A 24,206-nucleotide genomic window follows, 5' to 3' on the forward strand; every position below is an offset into this window, starting at 1 on the left:
TCAAAAGGGCGGCTGGGCACGTGGGAGCGTTTGCCGGGAAAGCTTCCCGAACTACTAAGTTAATACCCGCATCCTGCAGAACTCAAACGTTCCTGAGGGGAGTCCTCGACCTACGATTGTTTGTTTGACAATGGTTCAAAGTTAGCACGGCCTTGGAGAAATGATTTAGGACAGGGGTCCCCAACCCCTGGGCCATGGACAGGTACCGGGCTGCAGCATGCCAGCAACCGGCCCACACAAACAAGCAAAGCCCCATTTGTGGGATGCAGGCACACAAAACTACGCACCCTCCGGTCTGCGGAAAAACCTCTCTCCACGGAACCGGTGGTCCCTGGTGCCCAAAAGGGGACCTCTGATTTAGGACCTGTAGTTGCAGGCAAAACCTACCTGTGACAGGCCCAGGTAAATAGACACCGTCTCGGAGATGTAAAGGAATTTTCCCTCTTGATTCAGTGCAAAGACGAAGCCATCCAGAGACTGTGGAGCAAAGGAACACAATTCAACTGTGGTTGTGTGTAGGCACAAAAACGGTCTTGCCAGCAAGGCAACTCTCTCCTTTTCCCCAGCGGAGAGAAAAGTCACCTAATTTAAGGGGAAATCTGCAGGATTTGTACTTAGAAACGTTCAGATGATTTCGCCCTAAGGACCAGAAACTCTTCCCAAACCAATGCACCGAAATCCGTCTCCAATGATACGGAAGAAGGCCACGCAAGCAGTTCTCAGTTTACAACTAGTTGCTTGGAGACCAGAAGGGTTAAAGAACCAGATTGGGACTAAATTGAAATGCTTTGGAAATGCTTTTTGCCTGTCTCCCAAGTAGCAGGAAGAACCACAGCTTCTGTACCTCTTTTGTTTGTTTGTTTGTGAAAAGCAGAGTAAGTTTGCAACAGAAAGTCCCTTTGCTTTATCATTCCCAGTGGATGACAAGCCCCATCTGGATTCTTTGAGAGGAAAGGCCCTTGCAAACATCTGGAAACTGATGCACAATATTGTCCCCTAGCTGGGTTACGAAACGTCTGCAAGGGAAGCGGCATTAACCTTGGGACACGTATATCCACCTTTATTTAGGGCTGTTACAGCATTGTTACACTTCTAAGTCTTTTTTTTGTTGCTTTTCTTTTTCCCCCAAGACTCTATTAGATCCGTTTGAGAAATTCAATAAAGATATATTTTTAAAAAGTTAGAGATTTCTCGGGGATCCTCCAGAGGAAAGCTCCAGAGAAGCTGCAAAGGGAGAAGGTCCGGGGGGTGGTGGGTGGTGGTGTAGAATAATCAAACACACACCCCCTTCCAAATTGTTCCGGAAAGCAGGAAATTGCTCTCTTGGGCGCCCCAAGGAGGAAGCCTGAAACGGCCCTTTGAATTTAACCATGGCAACTCATCCCCCACGCCAGGAAATTTGGCTTCTTAATCAACCCTCTGAAGCAGAGCCATGGCCCTCCAAAGGCAAAGCCCCCCCCAATCCCTCTTTTCAAGGTACTTTGGGGAAGTTACAAAATCAGCCCCAAAGCAGGAAAGATGAACATCCTGAACTCAGACCCCAAAGTTTTTCCAACTTTGGAGACAAACCCCTCCTGGCACAAAAGAGAGTCTTGGCTCTGAAGGGTCACCAATAAGGGCACCTCCGTCCTTGCACAAGCGGAGTCCGCAAACCAGGACGGCTGTGCACAGAGCTAGAAGGCGCTGCTAATGAATGGCCCTGGGATCTTGAGTTCAAATCTTCAGAGAGATGGAAGGAGGGTTTTTTTTCCCCTACCAGTCACTTGGTTGGGAAAATAATTTTGCAGGGGACCTTTAATGCAATGAAATTAATTTCTCTCTGTCCATCTGTCTGTGTCTGTCTGTCTGTCTGTCTGTCTGTCTGTCTGTCTGTCTGTCTGTCTGTCTGTCTGTCTATCTATCTATCTATCTATCTATCTATCTATCTATCTATCATCTATATAATCTATCTCTCTCTTTATCATCTTTATCATCTATCTATATCTGTCTATCTATCATCTATTTATCTCTATCAACTATCTGTCTCTATCATCTCTTTCATCTCTCTCTCTCTCTCATTTCCTTTATTCTTTTTACAGATAACCCAGGGCAGCAAACATACCCAACACACCTTCCTCCACCTATTTTCCCCACCACAACAACCCTGTGAGGTGGGCTGGGCTGACTCAAGATCACACACACACCCCTTTCCTGGCTGTGGTGGGACTTGAACTCGCCATCTCCCGCATTGTAGCCTGGTGCCTTAACCAGACCGAACCTCCTTCTGCTTGCTCATCTCCAGTCAATCTCGGAGGGGCCGTCCCCAATCCCCTCCTCATAAAAGGGGGGGGGAAAGCCTGGGGATCCCACCCACCCACTTCTCCCACCTCCCCTCCCCAACAGCCCAGGGAGGCATGCCTGTCCTCTGGTGTCAACCGTTTAATTGCTGCAGCAATGACCTCTGAGCATACTTGATGACTGGGGGGTGGGGGGGGAGAAGCAATTTTATCTGTCAGCAGTAATTAACACGTCTGAACATTAACCCAGCTGTGGGTGTCTTTAATTCCCCGCAGTTCCTCTTCCACGGCTCCACTGCAAAAGTGCCAAAGCGCTTCCTCAGCGTCACTTGTTGCGTGGGACCCTCCCCTTGCGCAGAGGCTGGGCGGTGGGTGACGAAGCGAAGGACCCCCCACCTCCCCTCGTGGCCCTGCCGGATAGGCAGGGTCCCACTGAACCGGCTTTTGAAGTCTGGCAGGTAAACGTTCTTTCCGTCACCTATGCAGGAAGCGCCTGGTTCCTTTTTTAAGCGAAGGTTATGGGAAGCAAAACTCAGGAGAGCCCAAAGCAACGTCTCACCACACAAAAACAAACCCTTGTAGGCAACCTTGGCTCTTTGATGACTTGTGGACTTCAACTCCCAGAATTCCTGAGCCAGCCATGCTGAGGGGAAAGGGAGAAGTTTCTAAGCTGAGCCATGCTGGCTCAGGAATTCTGGGAGTTGAAGTCCACCAGTCATAAAAGAGCCGAGGTTGCCTACCCCTGGCCTAGACTATAGGCAAGACCTCCACTTGCAGCCGTTCGCTTACTGACCGTTCAAAATGACAGCGGCAATGAAAAAAGGGACTTAAGTTTTTCCACACGACCGTCGCAGCATCCCCGCGGTCACGCGATCCAAATTCAGCCGCTTGGCAACTGACTCGTATTTACGTTGGTCGCAGTGTCCCGGGATCACGTGATCCCCTTTTACGACCTTCAGGCAAAGCAAAGTCAAGAGGGGGCTAGCTAGATTCGCTTAACGACCGTGTGGCTAACAGAACAACTGCAGCGATCTGCTTAACAAGAGACGTGGCAAGAACGGTCGTAAAATGAGACAAAATTCACTTCATTGTTTCACTTATCAACAGAAATTTAGAGCTCAGTCGAGGATGGCCCGTAGGTCCTCATTTCAACCCTGAGCTACAAATATTCTCCTTTCCTGGGGTGGGAATGAGGGGGCTGGCAAACTCCCCCCCCCAGCCCAGGATCCAACAGAAAAAACGGTGGTGCAGCTTCCAGCACCTCTGTGATAATTGGGGAGGGGTCTTCTGCCTTCGGCAGGAAGAGAAAGCACAAGTTTCCTGCCCGCCATCTGTTGCCCAGTCTTCCCACACACCGAGGGCCAAATCGAATTGCTTCCCAATAAATCTGCATTAGCTCGCGAAAAGGGGCTGGCGGAGGCCGCCGGCAGCACAGGAGCCAGGGAAGAAATCTATTTCAGAAGGGACCCCCCACCTGGCCGAGCTGCCAAACCAGGTTAAGGCCTCGGTTTCCCTCTGTGCCAAGGCTGGAGCAAAGCCCCTAACTCAATTGGTCCCCTCGCCTGCCACCCCTTCCTGGCTCTCTCATTCCTTCATCGACCGTGGGCTAATTAAGTTCCCTTCAAGGGAGGGAGGGGTCTCCCCCCCCAAACCCAGCCTGGCTGAACTAGCCGAGCCCAGAGCCATTTCCCGAAGGCAGAATTCCTGGGTCTGCAGGGAGGAGGTGGTGGTGGGGGCCTTGGGGGTCTGGAGGGATCAGTGGCCAGCCTCAGTTGCCCATCGGAGGGGGAAACTCAGTTGGAGAATAGCGGGAACCAGGAAATAAGGCCTTTGTGTTCCTGTGGTGCCTTCACAATTTGTACCCTTGATGCGCACAGATGCAGAGGTGTGGAGACTCACATTCCTGTCTAGAGTTAACTGGAGATTTATTTATTTATTCGGTTTGCACAGTCCTGAAGTTATGACTGGTTGCTTAAAGATGGTTCAAACTTACGACAGAGGGAGGGAGGGAGGAAGGAAGGAAGGATGGATGGATTCAGACAAGGAGAGAGGAACCTGTCCTGGCACCTTGGTGAACCCAGCCTGGAGGACAGAAGGTGGACTATTCTCCAAAGCACCTGAAAGCAGGACAAGAAGCAACGGATGGAAACTAGTCAAGGAGAGAAGCAACCTGGAACTAAGGAGAAACTTCCTGACAGTTAGAACAATTAACCAGTGGAACAACCCGCCTCCAGAAGTGGTGAATGCTCCAACACTGGAAGTCTTTAAGAAGAGACTGGACAGCCATTTGCCTGAAATGGTATAGGGTTTCCTCCCTGAGCAGGGGGTTGGACTAGATGACCTCCAAGGTCCCTTCCAACTTTATTATTATTATTACTTACCTGCAGGATGTGGCCCCCTAAGTGCTTTTCAAAGAGCTCCGTCAGCAGCCCGTTCATATTTCTCCGACCAGAAGCTGGAGAGAAACCAAGATCTCAGGGTCAGCAAGGAGGATCCAAAGTGGCAACCCTCCCAGTCAGCTTCTTGGGGTCATGAAGCCTGAGAGATCCCTTGCTATGGGCAGGATCTGGCTAGGAGGAATCAATGCTCCTGTGATATCTGCTCGCTCACTCATGCATTCATTCAATCAATTTATATGCCTACTCTGCTTTTCTTCTCCAAGTTAGCCCTCAGATTCCAAACCTCAGCTCAGAGTTGGGGGATCTTAAACAACAGACCACAGATTCCCTTAGATTCCCCACCCAGATGAGCTCTGGAACTAGATCTAGACCAGACGTGTCAAACTCGCCATGTCACATGACGTCATGCAATGTATCGGGACAGTTTTGCCATTGCCGGCAATGGGGTGGGCAGAGCTTCCATGTGATGCGTCCGGCCCGTGGGCCGGCAGTTTGACAGCCCTGATCTAGACCAAGGGTTTCTCAACCTTTGCCCCTTTAAGAGGGATAGACTTCAACTCCCAGAATTCTCCAGTCAACAAAGCTCACTTTTTAAGTCATTTTTCTCAGTGCCACTGTAACTTCAAACGTTCGCTAAACAAACATTAGGTGGAGGACTATCCATACTTAAATTCTAACTTTTGCAACTGAAATATACCCCCTGGGGCTCCTCTCCGAGGTAGATGGACAGTTAAGCTACAGAAATAAAGAAACACACACACACACACAAAGATATACACATATCAATACATATATACAGACACATAGAGAGGATAGATTGATAGATAAGATAGACAGATAAGGTAGAGAAGATTGATATAGATGATATACAGATAGATTGATAGAGATACACAGAGATAGAGAAGATAGATACAGAAAGATTATATATAAGATAGATAGTGATATATTAGATAACATAGAGATGAGAGAGAGAGAGAGAGAGAGAGAGAGAGAGAGAGAGAGAGAGAGAGAGAGAGAGAGAGAGAGAGAGAGAGAGAGAGAGAGAGAGAGATGATAGATAGATGTGGGTTAATTTGATCCAGGAATATCTAGACAAGGAACGAATAAGAAGTGCTTTTGGCTGGTGTCTGTGGAGGAGGATCTCTGGCCAGGACCCTTACCTAGGACGGGGGGGGGGCAGAGGCGAAGGAAGGTGCTAAATTTGGGGGAAGCCAAGGATAGAGCAGGAGGGGGAAGGAAGGGGGGGAGGACAGGACGAGCCATTGTGTCCTGAGCATTCCTGCCAGACGAGAGGCGAATACTTATCAGCCCGGCATTCACGAGACCCCCAATCAAGCTGAAAAGCTCCATGGCCCCTGAGTTAACCTTTCCTGCAGCCTCACCGTCCCCCCCCACACAACTGGCTGGGGGCCAAGCAGGGGAAGGAAGGTGGGCTCAAAGGGACCCACACGTGTGCGGAATGCCAAACAGGGCGCATTCTTTGATCCACAGAGGAATCCGGAGCTCTTTCCTGATCACATCTCCGATTTTTCTATGGTACAACTGTTCAGAAGTTCCAAGGAGTTTGCGGGCTGTTTTGTTTCTTATTCATTTGTGTGTTCATTTATTAGTAATTTGTTTTTAGGTGGTTGAGCCCACACTTGGAATCCTGCGTCCAGCTTTGGTCACCGCATGACAGAAAAGAAGTTAAGAATCTGGAAAAAGTGCAGAGAAGAGCAGCCAAGATGATAAAGAAGGGGTGTCAAAAGTTGGCTGTTTTAAGACTTGTGGACTTCAACTCCCAGAATTCCCCTGGCTGGGGAATTCTGGGAGTTGAAGTCCATAAGTCTTAAAGTGGCCAAGCTTGGACACTCCTGTGATTAAAGGGGCTGGAAGCTAAACCATACAATGAATAATTGAAGGAACTGGGAATGTCTGGTCTAATAAAGATAAGAAGTAGGAGGGACATGATAGCATATTGCGATATTTTGAGGGGCTGTCCCAGAAAAAAGGGGGTTCACCTATTCTCCAAAGCCCCTGAAGGCAGGACAAGAAGCAATGGATGGAAACTCATCAAGGAGAGAAGCAGCCTAGAACTAAGGAGGAATTTCCCAACAGTCCAAACAATGAATCGGTGGAACGGCTTCCCTCTTAACAATTGCAGCGATTCTCTTAACAATGGTGGCCAGAAAGGGCGTAAAAATCGGGCTCACTTCCCAAAAGTTTCCCAAAACTCACTTCCCAACAATCTCGCCTAGCAATGGAAGTTTTGGGCTGAAACGGGAGTCGTAAGTCAAGGACAACCTGTAGCTAGAAGCTAACCCCAAAGACAGCTTGTTTGCTTTAGGCAGCTTTAGACATGGGGTGGAAGCAGCCCCAGTTTTGGGGGCAACTGGTTTTCCAAGGGGGAAAAAACAACAAAAAATAAAAATCATATTTTTGCCTCTTTTTTCCCTTCTTCTTTTCTCTCTCTCTCTCTCTCTCTCTCTCTCTCTCTTTCTGTCTTTTTAAATCACTGTGGCAGCTTCGGAGATGCCGTTTCAGAACAGTTATCTGTACGAATTTACTTGTAACTAACAAACAGAGACCCACTTGACAGACAATCGGGAACAATACCAGCCCCGCTAATTGCTGCAATTTCCTCTGTCATTTTCTTTAATTCCTTCATTTTTCCTCTCTCGAAATAACCCCACAGGTCAGACAGAATGCTCCTATAATTAAAAGCATTTAATGCAAGAATTAGAAAGCTGCTCACATTATGGGGAAGGGAACGGGGCAGAAGCTGGGGGGGGCATATTGTTAATCCCCCCCCACACACTCTTTTCAAGTTTGCAATTTGCCAGCTTTTTAAACAGTTTTTTTTAAAAAAAAAGAAAGAAAGAAAGAAAAAAAAGAGAAATAAGAGAGACGGGGAAAATAAATTGGAAAAAAAGAGGATTTTTTCCGCTTCCTGTTTCCCCCCCCAAAACTGAAGAAGCCCATGGCGTTCCTGAAAAAGCAAAATGGCAGGAAAATGGGGAAACGAATCCCAAGGAATGTCAACCCCACCTGATGACGTCACCTGGCAAAGGTTACAGATCTGCATGATGTCATCGGGATACGTGGGACTGGTGGTGGTGGTGGGAGGGGGAGGGTGTCAACAGCTGCCCTTATGATTGGCACGCAGAGCAAGTGAATTTGTCCGTCAATAAAATGCAACTTTGATCCCTATTGTAACAAGACACAAAACGCAACAGGAGATTCTCCTGAGAGTGGGTGGGCTTTATTTTAAATCAAGGGTCTCCAAACATGTCCACTTTAAGAGTTGTGGACTTCAACTGCCAGAATTCTTCAGCCAGTATGCTAGCAAAAAATCATGAAGTGTGGACTACATCTCCCAGAATTCAGAGCTAGCTGGGGCATTCTGGGAGTTGAAGTCCACAAATCTTAAAGTGGACAAGTTTGGCAACTATAAATTTAAATAATTATAAGCAAAGAATGAGGAAACATCTTCCACTGAAGAAGGATGTTTGTTCTTTTAAGGGGTATTTCTCCCACCTGGAAATAAATATTTAAATATAGTGGGCGTGTTCAGGTTGTCCTTGACTTACAAACCTTCCTTGAATGACTGCTTGAAGTTACAACAGTGCTGAAAAAAGGGACTTACGACCATTTTTCACACTTATGACCACTGCAGCATCCCCGTGGTCACGTGATCAAAATTCGGACTCTTGGCAGCTGGTTCACATTTATGACGGTTGCAGCCTTTGGGATCAGCTGATCACCATTTCTAATCTTCCCAGCCAGGTTCCCTCAAGCAAAGTCAACGGGGGAAGCTGGATTCACTTAACAGCCACAAATTCACTTAACAACCGTGGCGAAAAGGGTTTGTGAACTCGAGTGCGACTCACTTAGCAAGCGACCGCTTTGCTTAGTGAGGGAAATCCTGATCCCGATTGTGGTGGTGAGAACTGCCTGTGACTACCCACGAATGAACGAAAGGGGTAACCGCTATAAACTGACCTATTTCCCTTCCAGGAGTCAAGGAAGGGCCAAGATTGTTGGGGGCAATTAAGCTGACTTTGTAATAATGCCGCTTGGGGTGTGTGTGTGAAAGCCCTAATAAGCAGGCATATACATAGAATGAAGGCTACTGCTAAGCTTGTAAGCCGCCCTGAGTGTTCGGAGAAGGGTGGGATATAAATGGAATTAAAAATAAAAAAATAAATAAAAAAAGAGCAAGAAAAATTAAGCAACGTGCATTTTGAAAATAGTAAGGGGGAGGAGGGAATGGGGGGAAGGGATAGGGAGGGTTGGGTGGGGGTGGGGGAGGGGGGGATTAAAGTTAAAATGTATTGTAAAACTTTTTAAATAAAAAAAAGAAAATAGTAACATAAACAGGAAAGATGACAGGGTCTAGGTGCCAAATGCTGGACCCTGCGCAAAAAATACATTTGAACCCTGGGGCTCCCTACTCCAACCGAGGGTCCAGGCCCCTCACCCCCAACCCCCAAGGGGAAGGAGCATTCAGAGGGTTAACGTCAAAATCTGGCTAGCTCGGTGTAATCACCAAATTCTTTCCCCAAGCCCTTAATTATAAAGCCGCCAGCACCAGCGTGGATGATGGGCCCACAGCTGCAGCCCTCGCTTCCCAGCCAGGCAGTAGCGGAATGAGCTGCAGCTGAGAGGCCAAAGAGCAAGGTTGGCGGAGTGTATGGGAATCACGGGGTGGGAAGGGACCTTGGAAGACTTCTAGTCCAACCCCCTTCTCAAGCAGGAGAACGGAAAAGGGACGGAGATGGGGAGTAGAGAGTGGGATCGTGTCATCCCTCCCAGAGATCCTACGTTTTGGATGTCACAGGGCAGTGATGGCGAACCGTTTAGAGACCGAGTGCCCAAACTGCAATCCAAAACCCTCTTATGTATCATCGGGTGCCGGGTGGGCGGGGCCCATTGGGTGGGCGTGGCTGCAGTGGTAACGGCAGACTGGCTGGGACTAAAAAGTTCAATCAATCAATTCCAACTTTGCGAGATCTTTTTTTTTCCCCACGAGGTTGAAATTGATTGATTGAACCTTTTTCTGTTTTTTTGCGCACGATGTTGGAGGCCTAAAGCGAAAAGGTTTGATAAAACCCAGCTGAAGGCCTAGGACTGGGGCAACGGCGCACGTGCCCACAGAGAGGGCTCTGCGTGCCACCTGTGGCACGTGTGCCATAGGTTCACCACCACGGTCATAGGGCCTCTGCTGGCTACTCAGAAGTCGAGGTCACTTTAACCGCAAATCTTGCAACCCTCTTTCAGGGAACTGTAGTGGAAGGTGGTCTGGATTCCCAGGAGGGAAGGGCTGCTTACGGGAGGGCAAAGCGGCAGCAGAGCTCGGAATGACTGGAAAGGGGGAGGAGGGTCCAACGGTCCCTCCCTAGCAGTTTCCAGGATACATCTATAGTTATGCAAATAGTTTCTTTAGGGTCATCATGCCCTCAGAGCTGGGTGGTTTTCTTGCAGACATTTCATAACCCAACTAAGTTACATCAACATTGCTAGGAAGAGGAGGAGGAGGTTGACTGTGGGGTCCTTGGTGATCTTTGAGCTGGGTGGTTTCCTTGCAGGAGTTTCATTACCAAACTAGGTAACACCATCAGTTCTAGGCGGGAAAAGAAGAGAACGAGAGGAGAAAGAGGGAAATGTGGGACAGCGAGGCATGCTGGGCTCCCAGCTTGGCAGTCAGGCCATCGCTGCCACGGGGCATGGACGAACAGCCTGCTTTTCACACAGTCCTTACACTGCTGTTTGTTTTGTTCCAAGCTTTGCGCCGCCGGCCGGTCCTTCAGCCTCCTCTGCTTGTTCCACCTTGCCTTCCTTCACCCAGACGTGTCCTGCTGCCGGCTCCGGGTGCGAGAGACATCGTACACCCTGCCCATACCAAGCAAGCTGTATCAATCAGGCTAAGTGGCTGGGCTGGATGAGAGCCAAGTTGAACGAGTCACCCTTTCCGCCCACGTTCTCCTCCTTCTTTCCGACAGCCCAAATCCGGGGCAGGAGGGGGCGGTATGTGAGCGGAGTTGCAGGAAAAGATCCCAGAGTGGTTTACTCCTTGGGGTGGCCTGGACTGCCAGGTGAGAAAAGGTGGAAAAGAGCACCCCACCACTCTGCAGGGGGTCCGTAGGTTCAGGCGGCCTCAGCGGAGGACCAGCCTTGTGAGGAAAGCTGCATTATGAAGTCCCAAAGATGCTTTTTCGGGAGGCAACTGGACTTTCTTGTTTCTCTTTGAAGACCTTTCGCTTCTCCTCCAAGAAGCTCTGACTGGATGGCGGGGAAATGGAAGGATTTATATCCGCACCATCCAGTCAGAACAGAAGAAGCTTCTTGGAGGAGAAGCGAAAGGAGAAAAAGAAGAAAGTCCAGTTGCCTCCTGAAAAAACATCTTTGGGATAACGATGACCTGGAGGACTGAGAATCTCCATAGACATCTACATTATGAGAACATTTCACAGTGAGAACAAATGGAGAAAATTCCTCCTTAGTTCCAGGTTGCTTCTCGCCTCGATAAGTTTCCATCGGTTGCTTCTTGTCCTGACTTCAGGTGCTCTGGAGAACAGGCGAACCCCCCTTTTTTTATGGCAGCCCCTCAAATATTGGAGCTATCATGTCTCCCCTAGTCCTTCTTTTCAGTAAACTAGCCGTTCCTAATTCCTGCAAATATTCTTCGTATCTTTTATCTTCCGGTCCCCCCAATCATCTTTGTTGCTCTTCTCTGCAATTTTTCCAAAGTCCCGGCCTCTTTTTTCTCACAGTGATGAAGAAGAGGAAGAAGAAGGACACACCGCTGAAAATTCAACTGGGCCAGCCACATCCATCGCGCTCCTAATCATTTGGAGATCAAAACACCCACGTGGACCTCTTTTTCAACTTTATAAGAGGGCTCCAAAATCTTCTCTGGCTTTTTCAAGTTGAAAAGGAGGAAGGCAGGATTGAAATGACTCTGAAAGACCCTCTTCAAGGTGGGGATGGATAGACTGAAGCACATTGGACTCAAAATGCTTCGACACACAAACAGATCTACATGCATGTGGAACAAACGTGCTCGCTTCCCTGCACCCTCCCATCAGTTGCTTCGTGAGATATTTGGTAATTAACAAATGCAAGTAGTCCTCAACTTACCACCGTTCATTTAGCGACCATTCAAAGTTACAACAGGACTGAAAAAGATGACTTATGACTAGTCTTTGCATTTACGACTGTCGCGACAACCCCAGGATCACGTGATCAAGATTTGGCCATTTGGCAACCATGCATTTATTTACATTTATTTATTTACGTACATGTATTTACCTATTTATATCCTGCTTTTATTATTTTGACATGTATTTATGACACGTTGGACAAATTTTGGACTATGCAGCTCTTCGGAGTTTGTATGTGGGGGAATTTTTTTTTAAAAAAGTCAAAGGGATGTGGCTTTATTGTATGGCTGTGGACACCATCTTGACTTTTCTGACTGCCCTTGCAAATGCCTCTGGATCTGCCATGCGGCCCCTTACCAGGTCCCTAAAAGGACTGTCCATTTCAGCTCCAGACCCATCCCATGTTTCGTATGGTTTCGCTTTTCTCTCTTGCCGAGTCCCCCACATGCGTGAAGTGACTCCGGGAAAAGCGAAATTAAAAAAAAATCAGGCTCCATTTTCCTTGTCAAATTAGGGGCAATTTGAGCAATTGGTCTCCCTCCAGAGGTTTAATAAAGCAGTGACTGATTAATCAGCATGACCTTAATCGGGTTCCCCCCCCCCTAACAAAGTCCCAGGAAGAGACTCACTGTTGGCAATTGAAAAACCTCCAAAACAAAAACCTGCTGCTAATCCTGCTAATGCAATTGATTAGGACCTTGTCCCCCCTCCCCAGACAGAGAGGGTAATTAAGGGGGGGAGCACTGGCCGATAACTCTCTGCAGTCTGTGTGTGTTTGTGTGTAGGTGGCAGTTGAAGACTGCAGTCATGCAAGATATAAAATGATGATGCAAAGAAAGAAAGAAAGAAAGAAAGAAAGAAAGAAAGAAAGAAAGAAAGAAAGAAAGAAAGAAAGAAAGAAAGAAAGAAAGAAAGAAAGAAAGAAAGAAAGACCACCAGCATATGCTGACAGAGCTAGGACATTATTGTGAAATATTATAGACAAGCATTCTTGGAATAGTGGCATAATGGTGGATAAGCAGCACCTGACGTCTCCCAAAATTCTTCTCGAAAAACCTCTGCCCACCACATCTTATGATAACAAATCATCCTGCCTGACGTATTTCCTTTTAACTGGTCAGAGCTGCCAAGCCTTTTTCTCCGGGACCCCTTTCATACAAGCTTCTAGTCCTCACTGTAAAAACACAAACACATGAAGTGGCAGGCATCCTTCCCCCCCCGATCAAGCCCCTCTTTTAAGAGGCAAAGGGAGAGGGGCAAAATACCCGAGCCATTTCAGACCCCAACCTTTTTTAAATTGGGACACTGGACCCCCAGATGCAGGGGACCACAGCTGCCCCCAGTTTTAAAAAGTTGTTTGCAGCCCCCATTTTGCAAAGGCAACCATGAGGAAGATGAGTTCCCTGCAGATTTGGGGTGCCTCCCCCCCACCTGAGCTGGGGTGGAAAGAGAGAGTAAAAGAGGAACAAAATGCCTCCCCCAGACCCATCTTCGTTAGTGCTGGAATCTGCTGTTGCAAAGTGGGGGGGGGTATGAAGGGAAGGCTCCCCCCTCCCAGCCCATCCCCCCAAAAACAATAGGCAGATGTTATCCCTATTGCTCAGCACCCTCTTTATTTGGCTGGTAATTACCCCAGAACTAATGATAGTAATCAGAAAATGCCGCAAGCCATATTCTTCCCCGGCAGTTAATTTATTTAATTACACATTTTGAAGCGGCATTATTTAAATGGCGATTTATTCCCTGGCTAATCAATGCTATTTTGCCTGGGTAAGGGGCTGCGGGCAGGGAGGTCTGGGGCGGTGGGCTGTCCTGCCTGTGTGCTGGAATGGAGCATTCAACTGGCCGGGCTGAGAGGGGCTGGACTAGATGGTCTCTGAGGGTCCCGACAAGTCTTCCCCTTTCTGTGATTTCTCTCCCTGATAATTTCCAAATTGGGAAGAAACAGATTGGACAGCTGGTCCTCGACTTAACGGCAATTCATTTAGTGACTGTTCAAAGTTACAACGGTACCAAAAAAAAGCGACTTGTGTCTGTTTTTCACACTTAACGACCGTTGCAGCATCCCCAGGGTCATGTGATCAAAATTCAGATGTTTGGCATCCGACTCATATTTATGACGGTCGCCGTGTCCGGGGGGGGGCACGTAATCCCCTTTTGCAACCTTCTGACAGGCGAAGTCAAGGGGGAGGAAGCTGGATTCAGTTAACAACTGTGTTGCTAACTGAACAACTGCAGCAATTCACTTAACAACTGTGGCAAGGAAGGTCATCTCGCTGTGCAACAGAAATGGTTGCAAGTCAAGGACTGCCTGTGTTGGGTAATGAATCTCTCCGTTCCTGGAAGGAACATGGACCAAACTGGGGGAGTGAAGTGGTGAATGGTTAAGGCAGGGAGGGGGTCTTTTAGAAGAGGCTACAACACCTTGGCGTGTGTGTGTGTGTGTGTGTGTGTGTGTATGTGTGTGTGTGTGTGTGTGTGTGTCCGTGTGTGTCCCTTTCCTCTGTTCAGTTGTGTCCAGTTCTCAGAGACTGCTTGGATGAGCCCCTGAAGTTTCCTTGACAAGTTTGGTTTAGAAGTAGTTTGCCATTGCCTCCTTCCTAGGGCTCAGGGAGAATGGCTGGCTCTCTTTTTCATTTTGCTTCCAATAAAGGCTGGGCTTTCACTGGGTCCCATCCAAGCTCCCACGTGGTCAGTGCCCACCCCTCTCCCATCCTGCCCAGCACCCACCGTTGCCTGCCGGGGCCGGGCCCTCTGCCCGCAGGGTCCAGGGTGGGTCGCCATGGAGGGCGAAGTGGCGCATCTTCAGGTAGGTGATGGTGAGCCGGACGATGGAGGCCTTGTCCAGCTGGCTGGTGATGGCGCCGGGCAGGGGCAACAGCTTGGCCAGTTCGTAGAACTCAAAATTCTCCTTGCCTCGGCGGGAGCGAGCTGCGTTGCGGGATTTTTCCTTCCGTAGAGCCTGCAGGCTGGGAGGAAGGAAGGGAGGGAGGGAGGGAGGAAGGAGGTAAGACAAGGAGGGAGGGAGGAAAGGAAGAAGGAAGGGGGGGAGGAAGGAGAAATAGAGAAGGGAGGGAGGGGGGGAGGAAGGAAGGAAGGAAGGGAAGAAGGAAAAGAGGGAGACAGGCATCAAGGAAAATGGGTTGAGCTGAGGGAGGATGGGAGTCCTCCAATTCCCATGCACCCCAGCCAGCACTCTCCAGGATGATGGCAGCTGTAGTCCAAGACTATCTAGGCAGGTGCCAGGCCTTAGAGTCTAGACCCAGGAATTTAAACACGGGCATCATAAATCTGTCCACTTGTTCACTGAACATCTGACCAAAACCACCCCCTCAACAACTGGAAAGATTGGAGGGTCAGGGGCTCTTTTTCCTACCCCCCCCGTGCCACCTTTAACGCCCATCTGGGGTACACAAACAGGGGGCCTCCAACTGGCCTCGTCCCTAGAGAGAGCCACGGCTTGTGATCTATGCCTGTGTTACCCAGGCTTAACCTGCACCCCCCCAATACAGATTTGGCGGTGCCCCCCCTCCTGCATCAAGCTAGAGACCCCAGAGAGGGCTCGAGTTCCGGTCCAACCTCCCCCCGTTTATCTCCCCCTTCCTTTCTGAGCTATCACAGCCCCTCCCCAACCTCCGTCCTTCCCCAGAGGGGTCCGTGCCCGCAAGGGGGGTCCTGGCCTCCCTGCAACCTTCCAAAGAGCCCTTCGAGGTAGGCTCAGAGAGGGGACCCTCGACAAAAGGGAAGCTGCCACTCATCGGAGCAGGCCCTGCCACCCAGCCCGGCGCCCACCAGATGCCAACTTACCAGGGCACCGACTGGTTCTTGACCAGCAGGCCCTGGAGGAAGTCCCACTCCACGCTGAAGCACTTGACCCCCTCGCTGCCGTAGAGGGAGGCCATCGCGCCCGGGGGGGACCCTCCGCCTGGCACCGGACACCCGAGGCCCCCAATGCCCCTTACGGACACGGCCTTCTGAAAGACAAAGGGGTGGGGGGAAATCCCTGTCAGGTCTCTTTCTCTTCGTAACATAGGCAGTCCTCGACTTACAACAGTTTGTTCAAAGTTACGACGGCACTGAAAGACGGGACTTAGGACTGGTTTCCAGAGTTACAATCTTTACAGCATCCCATGGCCACGTGATCAAAATCCAGATGCTGACTTGTTATGTATGACCGCTGCTGTGTCCCAAGGACACATGGTCCCCCTTTTGCGACCTTCTGACTAAGCAGAGTCAATCGGGGAAGCCAGATTCACTTAACGACCAGATTAGTAACTTATCAACTGCAGGGATTCACTTAACAAGTGTGGCAAGGAAGTTCATAAAATGGGTAGAAACTCACTTAACCAATGCCTTACTTAACAGCAGAAATTTTGGGCTCAATTATGGTCGTAAACTGAGGACTCCCTGTATTTTTCCTCTCCCTCCAGATTCTCATTCATCGTTTCCACGAACCCCTTTAATGGAGGTTAGCATTTGTGGCAGTCCTCAACGTATGACCACGATCGGGCAGTCATTAAGTGAGCCATGCTTGATTACGTGACTTTTTTTGCCATGGTTGTGAAGTGAACTGTGCCAGTTGTTAAGTGAATCAGGCGGTCACTAAGTGAATCTGGCTTTCCCCAACGACTTTGCTTCTGAGAAGGCAGCTGGAAGATCGCAAATGGGGATCGTGTGACTCTGCTGCGACCGTCGTAAATATATGCCCAACTTTTGAACACGTGACTGTGGGGATGGTCTGACAGTTGCAAATACGAGGACCAGTCGTAAGTCACTTCTTGCTAATGAAAAGTCGTAAATCGAGGACTACCTGTATTGTAATCCAGCTTACTCCGTCCTCCCAAATTAAGTTGGTTTACAGAACGAGAGAACAGTAGCTACATCAACACAGCAAGTTAATTATATTAATCCAGCATTTCTTAGTCATCATCATCATCATATAGAGTTGGAGGGGACCTTGGAGGTCTTCTAGTCCAACCCCCTGCTCAGGCAGGAAATTTTAAGAGGTCTGGACTTCAACTCCCAGAATTCCCCAGCCAGCATGCAGGGGTTTTGAGCTCCTGATCAAAGGAAGCCCTCAAGTTTCTAGTCCTTATGCTTGTAGCCTCCAATTGCGTTTCCAAGGCTGAATCATTCTATGAAACAAACCATTTGCTCCAAGCCGAGAATGGAGAAGGGGGGGGGGAGTCAGGCGTTTAGAAGATGTTTTTGTCTTGCTGCATTGATTATTACCCTTTGGGGGGGCACAAAAGAAAATATTTTCTGATAACAGTCGGGGGCATTCTTAAATTGCTTAATTACCCGTTTCCTTGCCTTGCTTCTCCCAATTATCTCAAAAAGACCCTGGAGTAAAGATTTTAGAACTAGGAACAGGTGGAAACAAATCAGCAATCCATTAAAAGGACGATGATGGCTAATCAGCCTTCCTTTAAAAATAATAACAATACACCCCCTGAATTTCCCCCCATCAGAGAGCTGGAGAGCAGCAGTCCCTTTTGCCTCTCACCAGCCGCAAACCAAGGAATCGGTTCCTGTTGCACCTGCCGTCTTTCGGGAAAACAGCACGGAGGAATCAGCATCTTGCTTTTCAAGTGTTTTGCACTCAAGACCAACCCTGGCCCTTTTGCCGTTTGTCTGAAATGGCATAGGGTCTCCTGCTTGAGCAGGGGGTTGGACTAGATGATCTCTGAGGCCCCTTCTGACTCTGTTACTCTGCTCCTTCCTTCCTTCCTTCCTTCCTTCCTTCCTTCCTTCCTTCCTTCCTTCCTTCCTTCCTTCCTTCCTTCCTTCCTTCCTTCCCTGGTGGTTTTTAAGAAGAGATTGGCCAACCATTTGTGTAAAATGGCATAGGGTCTCCTGCTTGAGCAGGGGGTTGGACTAGAAGACCTCTAAGGCCCCTTCCGACTCTGTTATTCTGCACGTCCCTCAAAATCACCAGCTGCTAGCAAGAAAGACAGATGATTAAATTTCTCCAGCTTTTTCTCTCTCTTTTCCATGATTTAATGGAGCTGGCTGGGGAATTCTGGGAGTCGAAGTCTAGGGGTCTTCTAGGGCTCTTGATGGTGTCAGCCCAAGTTCCCTTCTAGAAAATCAATAAGGACAAACAGATCTTGACCAGTCTTAACTCGGCTTCCTAGCTTTCAAAGACCTCATACTATAAAACATAGCTTCGAGCAAGACCACTGTAGTCCTTGACCTACAAATCATTCATTTAGTGGCTGTTTGAAGTTGATAAAAAGTGACTTACAAGTGACCGTCCTCACAATTACGACCGTCGCAGCATCCCCTCCCTTAAATGAATCAAACTTCATGCGCGTGGCAGGCAGGCAGGCACCCTGGCTTGCATTTCTGATGCTTAGGGTCCCAGGGGCCAAGCGATCGCCATTTTGCGAGTTTCACAGTGGGCTTCCGACAAGCAAACTCAACGCGGGAGGTCAGATTCGCTTAATGACCGCACGGTCCATTTAACAACTGCAGGGATCTGCTTAAAAATTGTGGCCAAAAAAAAAAAAGTTGTAAGATCAGCTGTGACTCATTTAACAAGCCTTTCGCTAAGTGATGGAGATGTCATAAAATCAAGGACTAGCTGTAATCCTGAATCTGCAAACACAAAAGCTCCCGAAGTCTAGAATACCAATTCACTGCTCGTGCCAGGCTTTGCTGGACAAATCAGGTGAGTAATCCAGAAACCTTCCCTTCAACTAGCAAACTGCAATTGTTGCCGTGAAATTCACAAACAGCCTGCCGAGCTGCGAGGGTAGCAAGGAAGCCAATTTCCCCAAAGGGACACGTTTGCGTCCGTCAACGGTTAAATGCACTAAAGTGAGCTAGGAAGGCCCACTTCTCTCCCTCTTCCTAGTAATTCCTAGAATAACAGAGTTGGAAGGGGCCTTAGAGGTCTTCTAGTCCAACCCCCTGCTCAGGCAGGAAGCCTATAGCCATTTCAGACAAATGGTTGCCCAATCCCTTCTTAAAAACCCGGAGGCAAGTTCTTCTCCCTGTGAAAAGCAGGGATCCCAACGGAAGGAACTAGCCTGGGTCTGACCAACCAAGTTGCTCTTCGGAAGTTCCTAACTTGCCCCAAATGTGAGATCAACAGATCCAGGATCAACATGTTTTGAGACGGCCAAACCCTGAATTTGCAGCTTCCATCTGGGTAGCTGGTTGCTTTCCGAAAAAGGACGGCACAGAACCGGGGTCCCTTTGCCTATTTACGGTGAGGGTTGGGCCATCAGATGCTTACCCCCTTCCCCAGCGAGTGGCAAGGGGGTGGGTGGGCTTTGCCCCTGTTAGCACCAGCAGGGTGGGTCGCCCAGACTTTAGATGGTGCCAGCATCGTCAGCCCTTCCTGCTCCATCACTTCCATCGCAAATAAATCAAGACAGGAAGCGCCTGTCACTTACTTCTGAACTCCGAGGGAGAATGACATTCCCAGGACGAACGTTACCTAACGGAGCGAGGCCGTACGAAAACTGTTCAACATCCTGACACGAAGCCAGGAAGATGGAAAGCCTGTTTGCCACGGATGGCTACACTCTTCGAACACGCACCTGTCTCAGCCCGGTGCGTGTACAAGCCGGGAAGCAGACCCTTTGCCAGCCGACGAACCCGCCGTGGGCCACCCGTTCTCCCTCCGTCCCCCCTTCCCAGCTCCCCACATCAAACGCACGAGCGCCCACGCATACCGATCCGGAGGCACGCACAACTGCACTCGCACCCCGTCTCCCATACCAATACAAAACCCACGCCTCTTGCGCATATAAAATGGAGATCATCAATAGACACGCCGCCTGGTGCATACCAATGGGCAACCTCCAGAGCTCAGCTAGCCACCTTTGCAAGCTCGGGCAGGGCGAAAGGGGGCAAGGGGTGACGGCCCTCCCGGGCTTTGCACAGTCCTGAAACTTTGCAAATGCACACACTTTTGCACAATTGGGGGGGGGGAGGGAGAGAGGCAGGGCTAGGAGACCAGCAGGAGTGCAGAGGCAAAATTAGGAATTATAAACAGAATCTCAGCCCAGAGTTAGGTCGGGGGGGGGGGGGAGAAGAAGTGAGGGTGGTCCACGCAGACTTGCAATAGCAAGGAAGGGCTTTAAACTTAACCGCAGTTATAGGAGAGCCGTCTTCGTCCAGGGTACCCCAAAATCTGAAAGAATCTGGTTGCACGTTTCCAAAGTCTATTCAAAGACAGATGCTTTCACCCCAAAGCTTCAGTCTTTTAATAAAATGTGTTAGCCTGGAAAGACGCAGCCCAATTTTTCCTGACCCTCGGCTGAAGGAGCAAAAAGACAGGGCTGGGCAAAGTACTTGATCTTCTTCTGAAGCAGCCAGATTACCTTCCAAACAGCACAGATCCACGTTTCCACGGGTCAGAACTTTCTCCCAGCAAACTGATCTCCTGGATCATCTTGTGGTCTCCAGATTTTCAATGGGGGGGGAGGGCGGGAGAAAGCAAACAGGCACCTGGCAATGGCAGGCAGAGCCCACCCGGATGTCTGCAACTCTCTGAAGCCGAGTGGCTCGCGGCCACGCTGCCGAGACCGCCCCACTCCCCCCCAAATGGGTCAAGGCCCCACAGCCCTGCGTCCACAGAAGCACTCCTGCTTCCAGTTGAGATCGTGCCACGCCTAACAAGGAGGGACTCGAACCCACATCATCTAAATCCAAAGGCTGTGCAAAAGACCAAAGTAGCAAGTCAAACGTACACAAGGTGAAAGTAGCCGAGTGAGTTGGGGGGGGGGAAACCTCTGAAGTATTCCTGCTGCTACCCCCAGCCAGCCAGCCAGCCTGCTCTTTGGAAGGATACCTCCTTCCGTGCTCTCTCCTTCCCCCTATCCATCCTCCAGCGGATTGGAAGAACAGAAGAGGGACACAACACGCTGATTCCCCTCTGCAGAATGTCTGCTCGCCGGTGGCAATCGAGCTGGGCAGCCTGGCTGGGGTCCGACCTTGCAGGCCTTCTCAGCTCCAAATCTTTGCCCATCTCACGCCTGCACCGAATTCCTTACTCATCGGCACCACCCCATGAATATTGGGGCCCAGATGCTGCAGCAGAACGTGGGGTCCCTCCTAGGGCTGCAGGCCAAGCCACCTGACCCCACGGGGATTGAGGGGGGGAGCCCTTCCCTCCTTGGGAATGAAGCTGGGGGGACGGCGGCACTGGAGAACAGAAGGAAAATGTTTTGCTGCAGACATACTTGCTTTCTCGTTTTCAACCTCTGAAACCATCCTGAGGCAGGAGGCACTCCAAGCAAAGCCCCAAACCCATTTTCAATTGCACTCAGCAGTGCCCGGATGGACACACACACACACACACACACACACACACACACACACACACCCCTCTCAAAATCAGATGCAAAGCAGAACCAAATCAAACCTCGCTCACTGTGTGGAAAGCGTTCAGGATTGGACCCCCTCGTGGGATTGGGGGGCTGGGATATTCCTCTTGCGTAGTTTCAAAAGCCAGCCAACCCCGCTTCACTTAAACCTTTGGGTGACGCGGAAAGAAACAGCAGACAGAAGTCATACTCAGCCCTCCCAAGGTCCTGTTTCAGCCTTGTGGGGTAAAGCCTCTAAAACACCCATTTGACAATCCTCCTGGGTTGTTTTTTTTCTCTCAATTCAACCGCCTGCAAATCCAACCTTCTGCCCAAATTCTACAGCCAAACACAAGTTATTTCAGGATAACGTCACTGGCTGCCTAGGTGGGTAAGAGAGGCTGAGATGGCATACCAAGTTTTGCCAAAAAAAAAAAAAAAAGGAATTGAATGTGTGCAATCCAGTTTCAGGCTGAGGGTCTTTGGGAGGAGGGGGGGCAGTGAACAATTGGGGATTGTCTCCCCGAAAAGAAACAAGGGTATTTCCCAGAAGCAGCGCTGAGGTAAACAGCACATCCCGAGGAGACCCATTAAACGTAGGAGAGCAAAAGTGTTTCCGACTTGCGTTGAACACCCAACCTCGACAATTTCCACCAATCGCTGGGCGGGTGGGTGGGGGGCTCAATAAAAGCGCCCACCGATTTGGTGATCTGATTGTTTTCCTATTTCTCGTCCCCACCACGACCAGCACGGACCCATTACGGTCCACCAGGGACCAGCTCAAAAACTTGAAACCGAGTCTGCAAATTGTCTTTTTTTAACCTCAAAAAACATTTCCTGGAGAGGCAGGGAAGGCAGTTTCAAACGGGGCCCATTGCTTCGACCAAGCCGTGCCCCCTCCCTCCTCCAGACAAGCAGCCCACGCAGCCCCCCCACCCCTCCCCAATTCACCCCTTGGACCCTCCAGAACGCGGCCCCTCGGACGGCAGAGCTGATTCACCTTTGTCTGACCTGCTTCGGCTTCAGGTGCCAAGGCCCCATCCTGTCCTCAGGTCCCCCGGGATCTTTGCCGGAAGGAACGTTCTCAGGTCGAGGAGGTTCCGGGGGGCCTCTGGATTCATGCCTTGACAAGTCCGGCTGGGATGGTGGAAAAGCTGCTTGTCATCCAGTGCAGTGGCTGTAGCAACCGCTGCTGCCTCAGTTTCCTCCCCCTCGGCATTCAGCGGCTGGGCGAAAGACGGTGGCCAAAGACGGTGGCCGAAAGCAAGCTGACACCTGTTGCCTCTGGCCCAGGCTTGGACAGGCAAATCTCCAGCAAGGTAAAGGGTGCCCCTGAGGGCACGCAGAGCGCCTTTGCCTGACCACTCCACCAGTCTAACCTAACCCCCCCCTTCCCAAATCACCCAGTCAGGGCTGGCAGCTCCCCAATTTGGCCACAGAGTTCAGCAACTGCTTGCAATTGACCCCTGGGTGCAATCGAGGGCGCCTGGCTCCAGCAGAGAGGGAGGGAGAGAGAGTTGTAGCGTTCCTCACCCAGCTAAGTGAAGATTTATAGTATGGCCAGGTTGTGTTGGATGCCGACACACCCTGTGCTCCAAAAGCATCCATGAACCAATTGCCAGCTTGGGGGGGGGGAGGAGGAGGAGGGGAAGGTTAGGAGACGAGACACCCCCTCCCCTTTCCAGGTATAATCAGCATGAGTGTCAGGCAGACAATGCAGGTGGGGGGGGGATCACAGCAAAGAGCCCTGCAAGTTTACTAACCTGCTCACGCACACAAACACACGCAGAGACACACGGACACCCCGAAGCTCCGCCGAGCCCCGATTCCGCTCACCTTCCTCCTAAGAGAGTCGCGCAAGCCGCGGGGACGACCCTTCCTCGCTGGGGACTCCACCTTTCCTCCTAAGGACCAGCTTCCCCAACCGGGCGCCCGCCGGCTGTGCCAGACTTCTCGGATCCTCCGCTGGATCCCCGGGCATGGCGGAGGCCCTTCGGCCGCTTTTTCCACCCGCTTCCTTCCTTCCTTCCTCACTCGGACCGACCCCGCGGACGGGGGGCAGAGCGCCCGACCCGAAGCCCCCCGACCCCCATCGGCGCCCGGCTCGTCCCCCGCCACCGCCGGAGCCGGAGCCTCATCGGGGCAAGAAGCGTCTCCGGGGGTCCCCGAGCCGCCGCGACCCCCGCCCCCGCCCCGGCAAACTTCCCCCGCCAGTCCGGGCGCTCCGCCCGCCGCCCCGCCGCCCATCGCGGGCGCGCCCTCCCCCCCCGGGCGCCCCCCTCAGGCCCCCCTCCCCAGCCCCCTCCCCACAAAGGCTGCCGGAGGAGGGGCCGGCGGGGCGCGCCCCCCTCCCTCGGTGGGCCAGCTCTGCCCCCCGCGGCTCCTCCTCCTCCCCCCGGACGCCCCCGGGCTCTCCCCGCGACCCCCGGCGACCCCTCCGCTGCCTCCCCCAACTCTGCCCTTCTGCCCGGCTGGCAGCCACGTGCTCGGGGGCGCCTCCGGGCGAGACTCACCGCCAGCCGCCGCGACCCTCGCCGCCGCCTCCGGGCAGCCTCCGGGGCTCCTCCGTCATCGGTCGGTCGGGCTCGGCAGCAGCCCCCCCCCGGCGCCGCCTCGCCCCCCCCCGCCCCCCGCCGGGCTGGCGCTTTCCCGGGGCGAGGAGCCGCGGGCGCCACGTTGCGCCTTCAGCCGCCGGTCGGCAGCGGGCGGGAGGGGCCGGCCGGCCGAGCGGGCTGACGAGGCAGCGGAGCTGGAGAAAGCCGAGCAAGGCAGAGCAACTCACCGGCATCCTGCACGCAGAGAGCGATGCACGTGTGAACGGGGCATAGGAAGCCCACCCGAGTTGGACGGAGGGCAGGAAACTGCGATGGCTTCAAAGCCGACCCGAGTCTTGGAAGTGGGGGCAGCGGGGAGAGCTTCTGCCTTCACCTAGCTAGCCCCCCCTTCCTCCCCCTTAAATGCCTGCTAAGTCTCCCCCCACCCTCAAAAATCCAGTCCACCTGCCTCTGAATCCCCCAGAGTCAGACCCACAATATGTGTGACACTCGTGCAATACTTTGCAGGAGTGAG

At 51.1% G+C, this 24,206-nt stretch overlaps 1 protein-coding gene across 1 annotated transcript in view; it reads right to left on the bottom strand.

Annotated features, from left to right (window-relative positions):
* NPAS1 (neuronal PAS domain protein 1) overlaps positions 1–22,227 on the bottom strand; it is a gene marked incomplete at its 3' end in the record, with an annotated part of 37,493 nt that extends 15,266 nt beyond the window's left edge. Inside the window, exons 1-5 of the mRNA XM_081334415.1 lie at positions 22,138–22,227; positions 15,625–15,791; positions 14,548–14,786; positions 4,658–4,731; positions 388–477 (exon numbers count right to left, since the gene is read on the bottom strand). Of these exons, the coding sequence (XP_081190541.1) occupies positions 388–477; positions 4,658–4,731; positions 14,548–14,786; positions 15,625–15,719 (498 nt within the window). The 5' untranslated portion in view covers positions 15,720–15,791; positions 22,138–22,227. The remainder of the gene's footprint in view (positions 1–387; positions 478–4,657; positions 4,732–14,547; positions 14,787–15,624; positions 15,792–22,137) is intronic.
* Positions 22,228–24,206: the final 1,979 nt, after the last annotated feature.

This window comes from Vipera berus (assembly GCF_964194415.1).
Source record: "Vipera berus genome assembly, chromosome: 9".
Classification (NCBI taxonomy): Eukaryota; Metazoa; Chordata; class Lepidosauria; order Squamata; family Viperidae; genus Vipera; species Vipera berus.